The 18,415-nt window shown below is 35.6% G+C and overlaps 1 protein-coding gene across 1 annotated transcript in view; it reads left to right on the top strand.

Annotated features, from left to right (window-relative positions):
• The window catches only part of Antxr2 (ANTXR cell adhesion molecule 2), a 124,722-nt gene that overhangs the window by 64,244 nt on the left and 42,063 nt on the right, over positions 1–18,415 (top strand). Inside the window, exons 13-16 of the mRNA XM_042678079.1 lie at positions 679–723; positions 1,827–1,922; positions 7,396–7,563; positions 7,813–7,893. Of these exons, the coding sequence (XP_042534013.1) occupies positions 679–723; positions 1,827–1,922; positions 7,396–7,563; positions 7,813–7,893 (390 nt within the window). The remainder of the gene's footprint in view (positions 1–678; positions 724–1,826; positions 1,923–7,395; positions 7,564–7,812; positions 7,894–18,415) is intronic.

Below are 18,415 nucleotides of genomic sequence, written 5' to 3'. Positions count from 1 at the left end.
TCTATCATAAAGGCAAAAATCTAACTATCCCAGTACTATTTCAAATTAGACCAAAGACTCCATTTCTTTCATATGAAGAATGCATATAGTGTCATGAATAATGGTTTACAGGAAAGGAAACTTAACTAAAAAGTTGATTTGTTAAAAGTAGCTTAGAACAATTACTTACATCCTCAGTGTTCTGTGAATTAGCCTACCTCAGTTAGGAGGGTCACACTAGGAACCTCTTGCAGATATCTTTCAGGTGAACCATCTGACACCTTTACATGTCTAGAAGTCCAAGATCCATTCTTCTCTCACATGGCTGGCTCATCTGCTCGCATGGCCTGAGACAGCTGTGGACTAGCCAGCATTTGTTACCATCCGAATTCGACAAGATAGTCATAGATTTCGTTATGGTTTTATGGTCTCAGGGTAGTTCTGACTAAATGAAGTCCCAAGGGTAACAGGAGAATGGGAAACTTTTCTTTGCTCTTAGCCTCAGGAGCCCTGTGGTGCCAATTCTCCTTCATTCAAATGGTTGAACTTAGCTAGGGGTAAGCCCAGATTCCAAAGGGAGCATCGGGGGCAGGTTTCACTGAAGTTAAAAAAAAATCTTGTTAAACTTCTTTACTCTATCTTGTCTCTATGCCATGGAACTTTTTACATGTAAGCACAATTATTTATTTATTTGGACAGGTTATCAAGGATCCTCCTCCACCACCACCTCCTGCACCGAAAGAGGTAAATGAGTATTTAACAAAGTGATTCTAGTCTTTTTCTGTTCTATACATGGATGTCATCCTCAAATTTCATCAGTTCCATTTCTTATTAAAAACGATACCTAAGTATTGATGTTTTAATTGATGATAACCCATTATCATTTTTTATTTTACAGGTGATTTCTTTCATCTGCTAGAGGAATGGGTCTTACCTTCCTTGGTGGGCAAAGACTGGCCATGAGACTTTACAATAGATATATAACTTACTTTTTATAATAATGCATTAACAGTCTTAATGGCATTTCTTTTCAAACAGTTGGAAGATCCCAAATAGTTTAAAGTTCAAAGAAATTAATCTTTCTGTATGAATCTGTTAGTCAGAATCATACTGGCTGCATTAAATAAGAAATGTATTAGTATTTTGCATTTTAAAGCTTCTCTATTGATTATCTTTTCACTACAAACTTCACAGAGTTCAAACTTTCATATATATGTGTGTGTTTATATATATATAGATTTATCTATCTATCTATATTTATTTATATATATATAAATATTAAATATTTATATAAATATATATATAGAGAGAGAGCTTTAAATGATTGTTAAAATGCTTTCTGAAAGCCAGGCACCAGTGACTCACACCTATAATCCTAGGTACTCATTAAGCGGAGATCTGAGGATCACTGCTTGAAGCTACCCCAGGCAAGAAAGTGTATGAGACTCTTATCTCCAACTGACTACCCAAAAACTGGAAGTGGCACTGTGGCTTAAAGTAAAAAACCTCAGGACCTGTGCCCAGACCTTGAGTTCAAGCCCTATAACTGACAAAAAAATATAAATGCTTTATCTTTTAAAATATGAGGCAATGAATAGATTTGGAATAAACAATGAAGTTCACAGTTAAAGAGCAAGTTCTGGTGACCTAGGGGTGATGACAGGAGATACTTAAAATCTGAGGAAGGAAAGGACTTTTTATACCTTGTAGAACTTGAAGTTTATATATGAATGCATAAATGCAATATACACTCGTATATCCTCTTTATAACTTTTGCATTTTCCAGAATAATAACAACAATATTTTAAGAAATTAATTAAATGTATTAAAAAACTATATCTCCATAGGAAGAAGAAGAAGATCCTCTACCGAATAAAAAATGGCCAACTGTAGATGCCTCCTATTATGGCGGTCGAGGGGTTGGAGGAATTAAAAGAATGGAGGTTGGTATCTCTAAAAGGAAATAGAAGCTGCAAATCTGGAATGTGTATTACTCAGCTTTTAAGTCATGAAAATAATACTTTTCACAATTCACTATTAAAATATAGCCCATTTTTACGCAACACTGGGTCTTTTCTGGGTACATTTCTATGGAATCATCTGAAGCATTTAAAAACTGTTCAAGAACTAATTTTGTAAAGTCAAAGGACTGCTTTGATGCAGTCTTTGAATCCTGAAGGACACAAATAAAGCTAGGATTTTTCTCAGTATGCTGGAAAAAATTACTGCATGGATCATCAGCTTTGAAGAAGCCAGCTATTTAAAAGTTGTAACAATACTTTTCTTTGAAAAGATCTAGTAGTTATGTATTAGAAGAGAAAATATTAAAATATTCAAAAGCAGGGGTAAGTGTTTAGCATAAATAGAGGAAGCACATTTAAAACTTAGGACAGATTTAAGTTACTACTTATGAACCATTCTAATTAATAGTTATTGCTATTTATAGAATTCACTGAACTTTTCAACATGCTTAAAGTATAGATTATAATTAAGTTGGAATAGTATACCTTACAAATCAAATGAGGTTTCTATCTCTGTGACATATTTTTGCAAGTGATGGATTAATTAATAATAACCAGTCATTGCCAGCAATGGCCTCCTTACATAAATGTAGGTAAGTCAACCACTCCTTCCAAGGAGCAATCTGAGGAATTTTGTCATTGACACTTGGGCTTTATGGTTGAAGACAGATATCTGCAGTTCTTCCTTATTAGTTATCCCATAAAGTTACTTCATTTCAAGATGTTTTGGTGTGTTTTACCAGCATTGCACATGTACTATTTTCAAATTCTCTTTGTCCTATTTCTTCGAGCAAAAAATCAATGATTTAAAAACTTCACAAGCATGGCAATTTTCTGTTTATACATTTCAGTAAAATTCAGATTTCCATGGAAAGATTCTCCTTGTCAGTCATCTGACAGTGTTTCTCATTTTCTTCACTATATTAGGTCTTAAAATATGCATTTTATTGTGCCTTGTTAGGAACTTTCACATTTTTACTGAATATCTTCAGAATATCTTCTTCAGAATTATGTTCATTGCCAATAAGATATGAGAAAAGGCAGGTGCTAGAATGTATGTGTTTGCATTGTCACAAATTGTGAATCTCAGCAGTTTGAAAGGACATACTCAGACTATAGCTTATTGTCATTCTTCTCTTTGCCTATGTTGCATCTCTCTTGGTGTGGAAAACCAGACAAGAATGGAGTAGATGTTTCTGTATGTATCAAACATAACAAGTTAGTAAAATTATTACGTGCAAATATTGAAAGATGATCACAGCACTGCTTTTAGGTTTTTTTTGTTTTTTTTAAAGTTTCATTCTAATATATGTGTGTAAAAAGTATGTAAGGGTAAAAAAGTTTGAAAAGTATTCTTAAAAATGTGAATAAGTTGTTTCTGAATGGAATAATTTTCAGTGTGTTTTATATATATATATATATATATCCTGTCTTCTCATAATTTGCTTGAAAATGAACATGGATTATATGTGCTCATAGTAAATTTAATCCATGTCCAAATCCACACACTAATATACCATATTAAAATGAGCTAAGGATATATTAGCTTGTGAGTCTTAATTGGATAATGTTCTTGCTGAAAATGCTATGACTGATATTACACTTTCATTAGCAATATTCCAGTGTTCAAGCACTGAGATCTATTTCTAAAAGGAAAAAATACTTAATGAGCCTCTGAAATGCTCCAGAGTAAGAACTCTATAGCCTTCAGTTACCATAACAAACACATGAGATAAATCAACTTGAGGAAAGGTTTATCTTAGCTCACAGTTTCAGAAATTTTAACATACCAGCCTAGATTGTGTTGCTTTTGTGGCCTGTGGTGAGGTTGAACATCCTAGCAGGAGGGCATGGTTGAACAAACTGCTTACCTCCTGGCAGCTGGGAAGCAAAAAGCAAGACCAGTGTCTTACAATCCCCTTTGATGGCACTCTCAATAACCTATGACCTCCTGCTAAGTTCCACCCCTTAAAGGTTCCACTATCCATTATCACCAGCTAAAGACTAAGCCTTTAACAAGTGGACCTTTGGGGGAATCGGGGACCAATTCCTAAGGAATTGGTTTATGCTGACAAAACAAAAAGAAAAAGCATATGCGTATTCCCAAGTAGTTGTATTCAATTTTCAAGTTATTGATTTCTAATATATGAAATTATATATATATATATATATATATATATATATATATATATATATATTTTTTTTTTTTTTTTTTGGGTCCGGTCATGGGGCCTGAACTCTGGGCCTGGGCACTGTCCCTCAGCTCTTCAGCTCAAGGCTAGCGCTCTACCACTTGAGCCACAGCGCTAATTCCGGCTTTTTTCTTTTTGCTTATGTGGTGCTGAGGAATCGAACCCAGGGCCTCAGGCATGCAAGGCATGCGCTCTACCACTGAGCCACCTTCCCAGCCCCATAATATGTGAAATTATATTGCCCACCCATCCGTTTTCAGTTAAAGAGGCTTTGTGAAAAGAATACTCAGTCAACTTTCAATGTATCTGGGTCTCTTGGGTGATTTGGGCCACATTGTCTATTCCATTAATGACAGAGAATTGAGAATGAGCAGAAAATGACAAAGCAAAATGACAAAGAAATTTCAAAGGGGAATGGGGGGAGGGGGGAGGCTGGGAAGGGAGGTGAAGGGTAAACAAAGGAGGAGGCTGCAATGCTTGGTAAGAAATGTATGCATTATCCTGCCCATGTAATTGTAACCCCTCTGTACAGTATGTTCTCAAATAAAATAAAATAAAATTTAAAAAATATATACATAAAGATGCAACAGAGAATTAAATAACATTGAGCTTTCTTTTAAGTAAATTCATGTTTACATGAACTTAGAAAGGGAAACGTTCAAAACTTAATTTGTTTTAAAGGATAACTATTCAAAGTGATGGCGTACTTCACTTTACAAGAAATAAATTGGAGAAAGTCAAAGTGTAGAAATTATGAGATCATCTGAATTACAGAACAAATGTTCATAATTGAACTTACTTTTAGGATTATAGCTTTTACCTAGAATTTTTCTCCTACTCTTCTTTTAAATTAAATATTCATCTAAGTACTATGGTAATGAGATTTTTCAGGAAGCTGGAACTGAGCTGATGTTAATAACAGCTGTTAGTACAGCTAATCCTTAACAGCTTCAAATGTGTGGTTTTGCCAAATCCTCGTAAAACTGTTTTTGTTTCTTTTCTGGATACTCCAGAAAAGAAGGTATCCAAATATGCTCTAGAAATTATGGAATCTCAATTGTTAATAATGGAAGCCAAGTAGACTTAGAAGAATTTAGCTATCAAGCTTACAGCTGCTATTTTTTTCCATGCTAAAATGCTAGATGTATAAATCCTGCTAAGATTTCCTTTAGCAATTCATCTTGTTATTCTTTTGTCCTTTTAAACAATCTACAAGTTAAAACATAGTTTGCATTCTTAAATATATATGCATGCATGTACATGATTGCTTTTAAGAGTTACAGGAAATTTCTAGAAAGTAGTATTTGTGGTAATGAATCAATTTCTTCATGAACTAATGCTAATGAATTTATTTAATTAAGCCTCAGCAACCATATTCACAAGTATAGACCCTAGAGAAGTCACATTGGGTCAAACTGGAGTTTAGCTAGCTTCCAAATTTCTTTTTAATCAGTCATCAAATGCCAGTTATACTTGGAAAATAAATGTACTTACCATACTATCTATGGTATCACATAGTGAGAGCTTCGAGACCTGTATATGTTAAAATCTGTTAGTTCTGAATGGATCTAAATTTTCTCTACTTACATTTCTATTCTGAATTACTTCCCTAACTTAGGACATTCATGTTTATTTTACTGTCTATCCTCTTCTGTTTCGATTTTTGCTTTGTCTCCTTAAAAATTACAACTCTTTAACTGGGAGCGATGTGTCCTGAATAAATTTTAGAGTTTGTAACTTAATTTAGCTTTGTCTAAAGATTTTTACAAATGTTAGTTTATCTAGGTAAAGACACGGTGATTTGAAAGAGAAGGTCATTTTTTCTGGAAGGAAAGCCAACTGTCAAGCTCTAAAGGTTTAATGGTGTTTAAGACAACTTTAACAACCTCATAAAGAACATTCTAGTACCATTGATCACACTGAAATATACAGATACATTTTCATGACTCAATGGGGTCCACTTGAAATTGAAAGCTCATTCTAAAATTGTAGTTATAAAAAGATAAAAACATCTAGCCAAGCCTTATTAAAAAAAAAAAAAAACACCCAGGAATAGTTTTCTATGAACAGTAATCACCTGTATCCCTATCTGCCAATTGAAGTCATTAAAATGGTTATAAGGCTTTACTTTTTTCTTTTCTATAAATCATTAATATGTGGTATCGTAGTGGACCCTGGACAGGTCTTTTTTATATATTTCTTAGAGCTTCACTTATCTCTACCGTCTTTGGTATTGACCGGGGTAGGACTGCCTATTTCTTTGCTTCTGGTTGGAGTGTAAGAAAGTGGTTCATGCCTATAATCCTAGCCACTTAGGAGGCTGAGATCTGAGGTTTGTGGTTTGATACCAGCTTGGGAAGGAAAGTGAGTCATGCCTATAATCCTAGCTACTCAGGAGGCTGAAATCTGAGATTTGTGGTTTGATATCAGCTTGGGAAGGAAAGCTCATGAGACTCTTATCTCCAATGCACTGTATATGTCTAACACAAGCAGAAAACATCAAAAGCTATGTACATATGACCATATAAGATGTTGTTAAGCAAAATGAACCCCAAGATAGGGACACAAGTGGTTTTGTCTTTCTTGCTATTGTTTTTAATGTATTTAAAATGTACTATGTGATTTTTTGTTTGTTTGTTTCTCTTGGAATAACCCCTGTTGTCAATGTATTTGATTCCGGTGCCCTGCATCGTGTATATACATTTTTCTAATTTGGGGAGGGGAAGGGAAATAACAAAATGCTTAAATAAGGATACAGATTGACCCATTGTAACAACTTTACAAACGAACTTTACAACTTTGGGGTGGGGGGAAGAGTTTGGGGAAGTGGAGAAGGAAGGGATGGTAGGGGAAAAACAAGGGAGGAGGTAACAATGCTCCATAGGAAATGTACTCGTTACTTACTCATGTAACTGTACCCCTCTGTATAGTATTTTTACAATTAAAAACATTTTTTAAAAGCCAGAAATAGAGTTGTCTCAAGTGGTAGAGCTCTAGCCTTGAGCAAAATAGCTCAGGGACAGCACACTGAAAGGAAAAAGGAAGAAGGGAAAGGAAAGAAATGAAAACTGTTAAATCTCAGGAGAAGATAAGTTAGGAGTTAGTCTACCTACCCACCTTCTTACTCAGAGTCAAAAAGCCAACCTAATAGGAGCTGTTCCTGTAGCAAACTTTCTAATAGCAGCGTTCTCTTGATTTGAAAGGTTCGCTGGGGTGATAAAGGCTCTACTGAGGAAGGAGCAAGACTAGAAAGAGCCAAAAATGCCGTGGTGACTGTTCCTGAAGAAGAAGAGGAGCCCATCAGGCCCAAACCACCTCGGCCCAAATCTACACACCAACCTCCTCAGACAAAGTGGTACACGCCGATTAAGGTACTTGTCCAGATGTACTTGTGTCATTGAACTTAAACCTCCTAGAGCAACTACAGCTTTTATAGTCCCCAATTCCTGCCTCCTACACTTCCCAAAATTTCAAAGAGGACTAAAGTAGATCCAATGACTCATTTTATAGTTTTCAGACTAAGAGCTTGCACAAGTTTTTAATGTGCTTAACTTCTTTATTTTGTTAAAGTAGAAGCTGATGTCACTCTCTGGGAATTCACAAATCTCATTTCCTTTTAGGGCCGTCTAGATGCGCTCTGGGCTTTGTTGAGGAGGCAATACGACCGGGTGTCCTTGATGCGACCTCAGGAAGGAGATGAGGTTTGTTTATGGGGATGAGGTTGGAAAGAGCAGTGGGATTAGCATTGTCTACTGCAAATCACCCTTACATAGAGTATTTACCACATTCTGTCTTATTAGAATACATTTTCATCATTCAAGTGATGAACAAAAATCATGTACACACACTTTAATAAGCTCATTCATTGCTTCAGCATTTGACTTTGAAGACATCTTTTGAGCTTTTATGTGGTGGGCACAACAGATGGGCAACTAGGAGCTAAAGTCTTTCTTCTAGCATTTAGTAGCAGTCATAAAACATCATTTTCTAATGACATTGCTTTGACATTTTGCTCTTGTTAGTATTCATATGTTAATTGTTACAAGATGATTGAGGCTGAAAAAAAAATCTTAATTCAGTTTAGGTTTTGCTTCCAAATGTATTTTGGTGACAGACTTAAGATAAATCTTTGAAAGACTTCAGATTCCAAGTTAGATTCACTAAGAAATCATTCTTTTTCAATTTTACATTTATGCTATTTGTTTTTTATTTGTCCTTAGATGTGGGACACAAAATTTGGTATCATACTATCAATAGTTCTTTCAATTAATTGCTTGTTTTAAATTAAATATATATTATTTGATGTGTGCCTGATGCACTTTTACACTTCCACCATCATATCTATTCTTTATAGGTTTACTGCTCCCCACATTTTGTCACCTGAATTTTTTTTCTCATATCTCAAGTCACTGTTAAAACTCAGTATGGCACCTCAGGGAAATCTTTCAATCGGTGACATTCCACAATTAATTGAAAGCACTGGGTTAAAGCTGAAAACCCATCTAACAATGCAACCTCAGTTTTCCCTATCATCACAAGGATATTTTATATATGTTATAAGATTTCTCACTGAACTGAAAGTATAAAGTAGATTTATTTAATCTAGCTACACACAAAATTATTTGTTTGGGTATGTATAGCATGAGTGCCCTTTTGCTGCAAATTATTGATAGTGTTGTATATATATATATGTATATATATATATACACACATATATATATATATATATATATATATATATATAATTTTTTGACCAAGGTCATGAGTATACAACTTTTCACTTTAGGCAACTTGAGAAATCTTTGCTCTTCTTTATCTCCCCTCTTGTTTTTCTGCATTTCACAACCATTATTAAGAATGTTAGCACTTGAATTAATTCAACATAGGCAATAAGCTTTGTTTATTTATGGTAAGTAGTACCAGTACAGACACCCCATTCCCAGGCAAATATAGAACCACAACTTGGACTTTCCCAAAGAATATATGCTAGAATTGCATGACAAGAATCTTTTGAATGATTCTGTGAATTCGCTTTCTGTGCAATATTTACATTGAATTATACTTCTTTATGAAATATTTGTATTGGTCTAGGATATGTGTGTGTTAAAGCAATTCCTACTTTGTAACAATTAAGAAGGCTTGGAAACTTTGTTATTGTTAGAAATGGATGCAGTGAGGTTTACACTGCTAAGAAACAAATGAGAATACTTTTTTCATGTCTGAGTTGTATAGGAACAGTCACATCCTTATATAGAAAGAAAAAAAGCCAAAAACAAAACAAAAAAGTTATTTTTCTCCAGAGACAAAAAAACCACAATTATTTTTCCAGCTGTGACTAATAGTGCCAAATAACACAACCTCTACCTGCTCTACAGCAGGCTTTCTACTTTAGAAAAAAGAAAAAATCTTGTCATTGGTTTATAAATTGTTTACTGCACATTCTGCCTCCTGAGAGTCTGGTTTCATAAACAAAATCAGCACACACAGATCTAAACCTAGAGTCACACACATTTGCCAAGCAAGCCTTGCCACCAGCCACCATGCATTTCAAACCACATGCTCCCCTTTAATGGCTCAAGGGGCCGCGCCGGGCTCCTTTATGCCAGAACTCACTGCTGAATTCAAGTCCTTGATCAAGGAATTGGAGTTCAGGCAGGAAGTATCAAAGCCCGGTCCCGGCCATGGTTGGCTCCCACCGAGGTGCTGGGGTCTACGGGCTGGCTCTGCGTCGGGGCTCGGGGCTTTGATGGTGGCGGGAGCTCCTCCGGGTCATGAATGTTTCAGCGCCTTGCGCCAGGTGAGGCCGCGCGCCCAGGTGCGCGCTCGCAGGTTGTCGCCAACATCTGTTTGCGGCGGCGGCTGCGGGCCTCCCTGGTGCGCGCCGCGACGGAGTGCGCTGCGGGCAGAGGTGGTTGAGAGCTCCAGGAGCTTTGGGTCTCCCACACGCTGCCTGCAGGCCTGAAACACCAAAGGTAGGATCGGGGGTGGACACAGCTGCGCTCCCAAACATGCCTTAGGCACAAATAAGAGATCTGATGCAGTTTGACTCCGTTGCGGTGGGGAGAGGAGGACAGAAAGCCACTTCAGAGACACCTTCACGCTGCAACATCTGCCGCCCAGTTTCCAGGGAGTGACAGGGGACAGCAGGTACAGTTCCAAGTCTCCACGTAAACAGCCTCCATTAAGCAGTGGACTCTTTTGAAGGGCCTCCATCAAACATGCCCCAGTCCACAGCAGGAGTTTGTTTGGTTTTCAAAGCTCTGTGTGTATGTGTGTGTGTGTGTGTGTGTGTGTGAGATAGAGAGAGAGCTTTTTTTTTTTCAAACAAGGTAATTTATAAATGATGCATTACCATGCATTTTCCTTTTTAAAAAAAAAAAATTTGAAAAGCGAGTCAGAGCAGCAGAAAAGCAAAGAAAGAAGAAAGCGCCGCCCTGGTTTTGGAGTTGTTCCACAAGCCAATTAAATCTCGAAGGACCTTCTTGGCTGTAATCGAGGTTATGTTAACCTTCAGACAGCAGTTCCTCACTCCACAATGAACAGTTTGTCGATAGAAATATCCTAGTAAACAGCAGTAAAGTGCAGCCACTGGAGTTTTTGGGTTTTTTTTGCCACTGTTTATTTGCTTTTAAATTTATAGAATCTCTTATTCCAATGGATATATCATTAGAGATGTATTTTCAGGTGGATATATATATATATATATATATATATATATATATACATACATATGCTAATCTAGAAATTACATTCACTTCAACCTGTTAGTTATTTATAAAGGCTTCTTTACTTGTAGTTAGATGCCAAATTAAAATTATAAACCTAAAATAAAACAAGTACTTTTCTTTGGGGGAGGTTTCTTCGCTTCTCTGTTCTTTCCTCACCGCATTCAACTTATGAATTTATTTAATTTTCCCTGAAAAGGTTGCAAAAAACTCAGTAATTGGGCATGATACACATAGGACAATAGAATCAATTGAAATAGCAGTCTGGGAAGCAAAAGATCCAGGACAAGGTAAGATAATAAAGATTCTATGATAAGGTGAATTACTATCATTCATAAATGTTAGGCTACTTGTCCCATGCAGTAGATGCATGACCGTTGTGAGAGAACATGGTGAGATAAAGAAGGATTGCAGGCTCAAAGGTAGGCTTTGGACCAGGGAGCACTGTGGCCTTGGGATAGATACTAATGTGTGGCCCAGTTTCTGTCAGTCAGTGGTGAACTAAGCAGCATTAAGTGCACAGTGAGTTTTCAATTAAGCTATCCATATTACACGGAGAGAGCTTTTGTTAGCTATGCAGATGCGTTCTGCATTCGTTGAAATGAATGATGCCATCTGCTTTTTCAAAAATTCCATTGTAACAGAGCACAATATTGAAAACCTTCCAAGATTTAAGTTTATTGAAGTCTATATGGCAAAACAAAACGGATCTGTGAACATAGGTAGCACAAATTCATTTAGAAGACACTGGAGAAGCCTGACCACTCCCAAAGCAAATAATTTAGGCATTACTTCTGGTTTCCGTCATCTACTCCTACATTTGCATTCCTATCTCTGTCAGCTCTACTTCTGAATTCTCATGCTCAAAACAAACAAACTGGCTTTTTTTTTTCTTTTGGTGAGGTCTTGAACTTGGGCTCTGGACACTGCCCCTGATTGCTTTCTTTTTCCTTTCTGCCTTCCTGCCTTCTTTCCTGCCTGCCTTCTTTCCTGCCTACCTGCCTTCCTGTCTTTCTGCCTGATTGTTTCTTTCTTTCTCTCTATCATTTATTTCTTTCTCAAGGCTAGTGCTCTACTACTTAAGCCTTAACTCCATTACAAGTTTTTGGTGGTTAATTGGGTCTCAAGGACTTTCCTGCCCGGGCTGCCTTTGAACAGAGATCTTCAGATCAAAGTATCTTGAGTAGCTAGGATTACAGCGGGGAGCCACTGTAAAAGCCACTGTATTATGACAATTCCCTCAATGATTCCAAACTTTCCAAGGATTACTCCCAACTCCTTTGTGCTTATGTCACCCAGTGCTCAGCACTCTTAAACCACTTCATCCTCAAATTGAAAAAAAACAAAACCAAACAAACAAAAAAACAAAACAAAACAAACAAAAACCCCAGCCTGATAGCAGAGGTTTTCAGCACCTGATCTTATGTTCTGAACCACCATATTTGTAGGCTGTAAGTCACTTGTAAAGGTTTTTTAGAGCAGTTTGGAGCCTGGAGTTAAGTGATCTATTATCTGAATGCTTTTAGTACCTGGAATTACCCTATTAGTGACTGCATTCTTCCTCTAAATATTTTTTCAAGTTTCTTGTTCTAGAGGCCCAGCTCAAGTGGTAGAGCACTTGCCTAACAATTGAAAATTCTGAGTTCAATTTTCAGTCTGGGAAAACATTCTTTTAACTTTTTATATTACATTATTTGATAGTCTGAGTTACTTAATAGCATCTCTTAAGTCATTAAAAATTGGAGGTCTGTGGATGTATATCAGTAGTAGCCCACTTGGTTATTATACCTAAAGCCCTCAGCTCCATCTCCAGAATTGCAACAAATACATTAAAGATGTTAATTGCTTTAAAAGAATTACATTCTGAATTTTAGTCTTTAGATTCAGTCTAAATATTTTGGGTCATATAGCTAAACTTTGCAACAATATTAGGGACTCTAAGGTCTGGGTAGTCTGGGTAGGTCTTCTTGTACAGAGAGAAGCATAATGTTTTCTGGTTTTTTTCTTTTTCTTTTTTCTTTTTGTCAGTTATGGGGCTTGAACTCAGGGCCTGGGTGCTGTCCCCGAGTTCTTTTGCTCAAGTCTAATGCTCCACCACTTTGAGCCACAGCTCCATTTCTGGTTTTCTGGTGAGTTAATTGAAATTCAGAGTCTCACAGATTTTCTGCCCAGCCTGGTGTTCAACTGTGTTCCTCAGATCTCAGCCTCCTGAGTAGCTAGGATTACAGGCATGAGCCACTTGCTCACAGCTAATATACATTTTTATACTGTCTTTTTAATACTAAAATGAGAGAGCAGAGGAAGTATACAAATGTTAAGCTTAATATTTATTTTTGATTTTCCTGAAATCTGAAATGTATTATCCACCTTTATGCCAATTATGATATGAGAATACTGGTTAGATGTTACCAGACTCTTATTTTATACATTGCTTCTAGTAGCTTTCCCTTTTGTTAGCTGTTGACTCTAAATTTTAAAGCATCTTTAAAATATCATTTTATCCTGCTTATTTGAAATAATTTGGTTTGTACATATTTGAATAATCCATGTAATAAACATGTTATTTCTACAATCCACTGACTAGGATAGTGTATACATAAATATGTGTATATATCATGCTTAATGAAAACATATTCACACCATGAGATGTATCTTCTCATTGCGTATGTCATCAACTAATGACTATTTCAGTAGAAAATAACAAATTCATGAAAGAGAGTGCTTAAGAATGCTTTCTTAGCTTAAATAAAACTTTTAAAATTATGCATATAAGCTGGCAAAAGTATTAACTCAGTCTGGTTCCCTGAATGAAATGCAGAATATGCAAAATGCAGACACTAAAACTACCAAAAAAGATTATTTTTTAAAATCATATAAATAGAATGTGGGTATATAACTGATTTTCCCATAAATTTATTATTGCTACTTAGTAGCATCATGACACACTTTATGTATTAACTTCTAAGTTAGATAAAAAACATCTTGGTTAAAATAGTCCAGAAATCTTTTGATAATCAAGATACAAAAATATTATCTTAGAGTAAATATCATTTAATTTTATAAATAAAATATTTTTGTCATCTTCAAGCATACTGAAAGAATATTTTTTTAAATACAAGTTAACTTGAGTTGTTCAGGATTTTTTTCCTGAAGCTCAATTCATGTAGACATTACCAAATTTATAGCCAGCAATATTGGTTCATATGTAGATGGGTGGAATATATATTTCATATATGAGTGCTGTCCCTGAGCTTTTTAATTAAAGGCTAGGACTCTACCACTTGACCCACTTCTGGCTTTTTTTTTTTTTTTCTGCTGTTTAATTGGAAATAAGAATCTCATGGACTTTTTTGCCTGGGCTGGCTTTGAATTGTGACCCTCAGAACTCAGCCACTTGAGTAGTTGGATTACAGTCATGATCCACCAGCACCTGCTCTGCTATTTTGTTTTGAATAATAAATGGAGATTTCTAACCATTTTTCTAAAATCCCTCAATTGAAATAAATATTCTACTAGAGCCATTTGCTGGCACTAATGATTTGTTAGCAGTCTATTATGAATCCAATATATTTTATTCACATAGCTTTAATATCTACTCTTGTAAAGATCTGACACAGACACATACATACATGGTTTTTATTTAGTTTGGTGGCAGCTTGTAAGTCTGCAAAACATACTTCAGTAAAAATTCAAATAGCATATTTTATTTAATATTTTATTTATTTAGCAGATTTTAAAGTTCCATCGTGAAGACAAATTTCTCTCCCTTAGTCTTTCTTGTTTCTCTTCCTTCTTTGCTCTCCTAACATAGATGGATTCCTAAGGCCTAACCCTTGATATGGTTCTCACATCCCACTTTCCCCTAGAGAACACCAGAGGCTCTCACTACACTATTATCATCATTAAACACTTCACTCTTCAGCAGTTCTGTCCTCCCTCCTGACTCCTACTTGCATATCTCTGAGAGCATCATGATTTTCCACTTGGATGCCCTGTTGTCACCATATTATCTGTATTTAACTGGACTTAACCATAGTCCTTGCGGATGGCTTTACGGCCTTCGTTATATAATGCCCTTTTCAGTCATTTGTTCTAGCATGTATTTACCTGATGTATTTAAGCTGAGGCCCAGTAGATGTATGCACTTCATTGTGGTTCCCACAATCTGATGAGCAGAGTCAAGATTCCAAAGTTCTGATTCTGGGTGTAGTGTCTTATTTCAGCAATATTGATTCAAGGAGCAAAGTTGCAGATATACTTTCTTTTTATGGTAATGGAGTTTGAACTCAAGGTTTCATGCTAGCTACGCAGTTATTCTAGCTACCATTGAGCAATGTCATCAGCCCTAAAATTGCGTATATAAATAATATCCCATTTAGTTTTAGTATAATTAAGAAAAAAATGAGTGACTGATAATTAAATGAATTAGATCCTAGCGATTTGACTTTGAAGAATTTAAATGTTTCTGTTGTGATTATTTTTATCTTCATGATGCTTGAAACTAAGGAGCTAAGAAAATTAAGACAATATGCTTATAAAGTTTAGTAACTGAATTATTTTACGATATGGCAAAAAATGTTCATACATAAGAATGATTTTTATATGGGGCTAGAATTTGTCACTTTTTAAAGGTATATCATAGCTAAGCATTTTTCTAAATTTCTAATAATGACTACTTGAATTCTGAATAAAGGCTTGTTATTTGTATTTTTATTTTATTTATTAGGATATGCTTATTTTTGCTCAAAATTGAATGTTTCTTATTTATTTATTTATTTATTTTGGGTCCAGTCGTGGGGCCTGAACTCTGGGCCTGGGCGATGTCCCTCAGCTCTTCAGCTAAAGGCTAGCGCTCTTCCACTTGAGCCACAGTGCCACTTCCGGCTTTTTTTTCCTGCTTATGTGGTGCTGAGGAATCGAACCCAGGGCCTCATGCATGCAAGGCAAGAACTCTACCACTGAGCCACCTCCCCAGCCCCCTCTAATTTATTTTTAAATAGATATTTATTGCATACACGAGCCAAGAAAAGATTTCAGTGGCCAGGCATAGGTGGTTCAAGGTGGCTACAGTGGTAGAGCAGCAGCTGTGAGCAAGAACAGTCTTCAAACAAACCATATAATTTAATGGTACTCTGTCTCTTAGCTACTCATTTATTTTATGTTAACTCCAAGGATCCCATTCATACAACTTACAGAAATGCTCATTCCTCTAAACAGTGAGAAGAAGGTTGGCAATTTAATTCAGATCCTATTTTTCAGAAGAGGTGTGGTAGCTTTAAATGTCCTCTGAAACCAGATTTATGAACTAGCCCTATACTCTTAACTAGATTAGTTCTTTTTTCATTAACGGCCAAAAGTAGGGCGGCTGTCTGAGCTGTTGAGTGTAAATTTGCTAATGTTAATCTCAGCTACAAAAAGCAGCAAATATCAGGATTACTTTCAGGACCTCTGTTTTCAAAGCCTGAAATGAATATGAAATAGTAGACAGGTTGAAGTTTGAGGAAATGAGAGGATTATTTCTACATTGGGGAAAAGGGAATGACTGCTGTCATTAATCTTAATTAATTGTCAAGAGTTTTCAGTCTCAGTTATTAATACTGAAGTTAAGCCTGTAGTACACTGTTTGTACTTGTTCAGCATGAGGTGGCCTTTTATGAGATAAGAATTTTAGGAGGGAGAGGAGTATAGAAGTGTATGTGTAGGGGTGTGTGTGTGTGTGTGTGTGTGTGTGTGTGTGTGTGTGTATGTGTATGTTCATCTTACACAAATATTTTCATATATATCTTTCAAACATTCCCCTGGGTAAATATTCAAGTCTTCACCTTTTGACAGTTACTGTCAGGCAGTTAAAAGTGATAGACAAGTAATAATAAATCCAAATGAAATCCCTAGGTACAGCAGTTGCAGTAAATCTGAATAATATTGCTTTCATGTTTACCAGCATACAAACTATTTCACTGAAGGGGAAATGTCAGATTTTAGGCTGTAATAGAAGAAAAATCAAGTGGTAGAATAAGGGAAAGAGAATAAAAAAATTTGAAAAAAAAGAGATGAAAAGTAGGAAGAGTATTATTTCTTTGAAAAAATTTGCAGGCTATAGGAAGTATTTATTTAAATAATAAACTATAAATTTTGTATTTAAGGTTGCATATTCTACTATTGAAGCCTTAATCACTCAGAAATAAACAGATTAAGCTATCTTAAAAAATCATTTTCACCTCCTTCTGTGGCTGATGTGATCATATTTGTCATTAATCTCTCTTTACTGTTAAGTGTGTGGTACAATGCTGCGACACTTTTCAATATGAAATTACTATGAATTCTGTGATCATAAGTAATTTGGCTGCCAAAATTATTTTTAAAAATAAGGCTAACATTTTCAAAAACATATTTTCAATTTTATACTTCATACTACTCTTAGAACTCTAATAAAAAAACAACATACTGAATTATTTTAATTTTCACACAACACTTCTGAAATGAGCTAACTTTCAGTTTCAAGGTAGTGTTGTTGATAGTTTGAATATTATTGTCTGCAAATTTATAATCACAGATTTGACTTTGCGATATACTTCTTTTTTGTAGCAGTGTCTTCCTTTTATAATTTGCTTTAATATTAATAATAAAACATAAAAGTGAAATCATATGTTTATTTCACCCACCTGTTTATTTTTCATATATTAACTAATTATTGAGATACAGAAGACTGCAGCTGTCAAGAGTTTAGATTTATTTTACAGGCTACAGAAAGCCAGTAAAAGTTTTGAGCTGGGCTATAGTGATAACATCCAAAGAAAATTAGAATTATTCTCTTGGAAGCTTCTCAAGCAGATTTGTAACAGAAATGTTTCTCTTTGTAGCTGAGCTATACATCAGTATATATATGTATATATATTTTATATTACCTCTTATTAGGGTTCATTATAATTCATAAGTGAATTATAAAAATTGTGACACAGTAGATCTGATGAATGAAGTGTTCAAGTGGATTCATGGGAAAATGAACACTTTGTCCCGCTAAAACATTTCACCTTTTTTTGGAACACCAGCTTAGGATCATTTTAGAATAGTGAAGAATTAGTGTCTTCCAACAGGGCACCAGTGACTCACCAGTGTCTCATGCCTATTCAGGAGGCTGAGACCTGAGGATCATGATGGAAAGCCAGCCTAAGCAGGAAAATCCTTAAGCTTCATAAGCTGGAAGTGGAGGTGTGGCTCAAATGATAGAGCATTCACCTTGAGCAAAAAAGCTCAGAGATAGTGCCCAGGCCTTGAGTTCAAGCCTAAGGACTGGTATATACAAAAAAAATAAAAAAAGAATTGGTGGCTTTGGATGTTTCCTGATTTTATTAAGGTTTGCTTCCTTGCTTCTCAGTTATAGTTAAGGAGAGCTATGTTCTAATATGTTTACAGTGCACATATGTGCATATGTGTGTATGCAGTGTGTATATGAAGGGCTGTTTATATATTGAAAGAGAGGTGGTACAGGGTTCCATTT

The sequence above is a fragment of the Dipodomys spectabilis genome, unplaced genomic scaffold (genome assembly GCF_019054845.1).
Source record: "Dipodomys spectabilis isolate Male_0828 unplaced genomic scaffold, ASM1905484v1 ptg000043l, whole genome shotgun sequence".
NCBI classification, from domain to species: domain Eukaryota; kingdom Metazoa; phylum Chordata; class Mammalia; order Rodentia; family Heteromyidae; genus Dipodomys; species Dipodomys spectabilis.
This window is presented reverse-complemented; position numbering and strand designations above follow the sequence as displayed.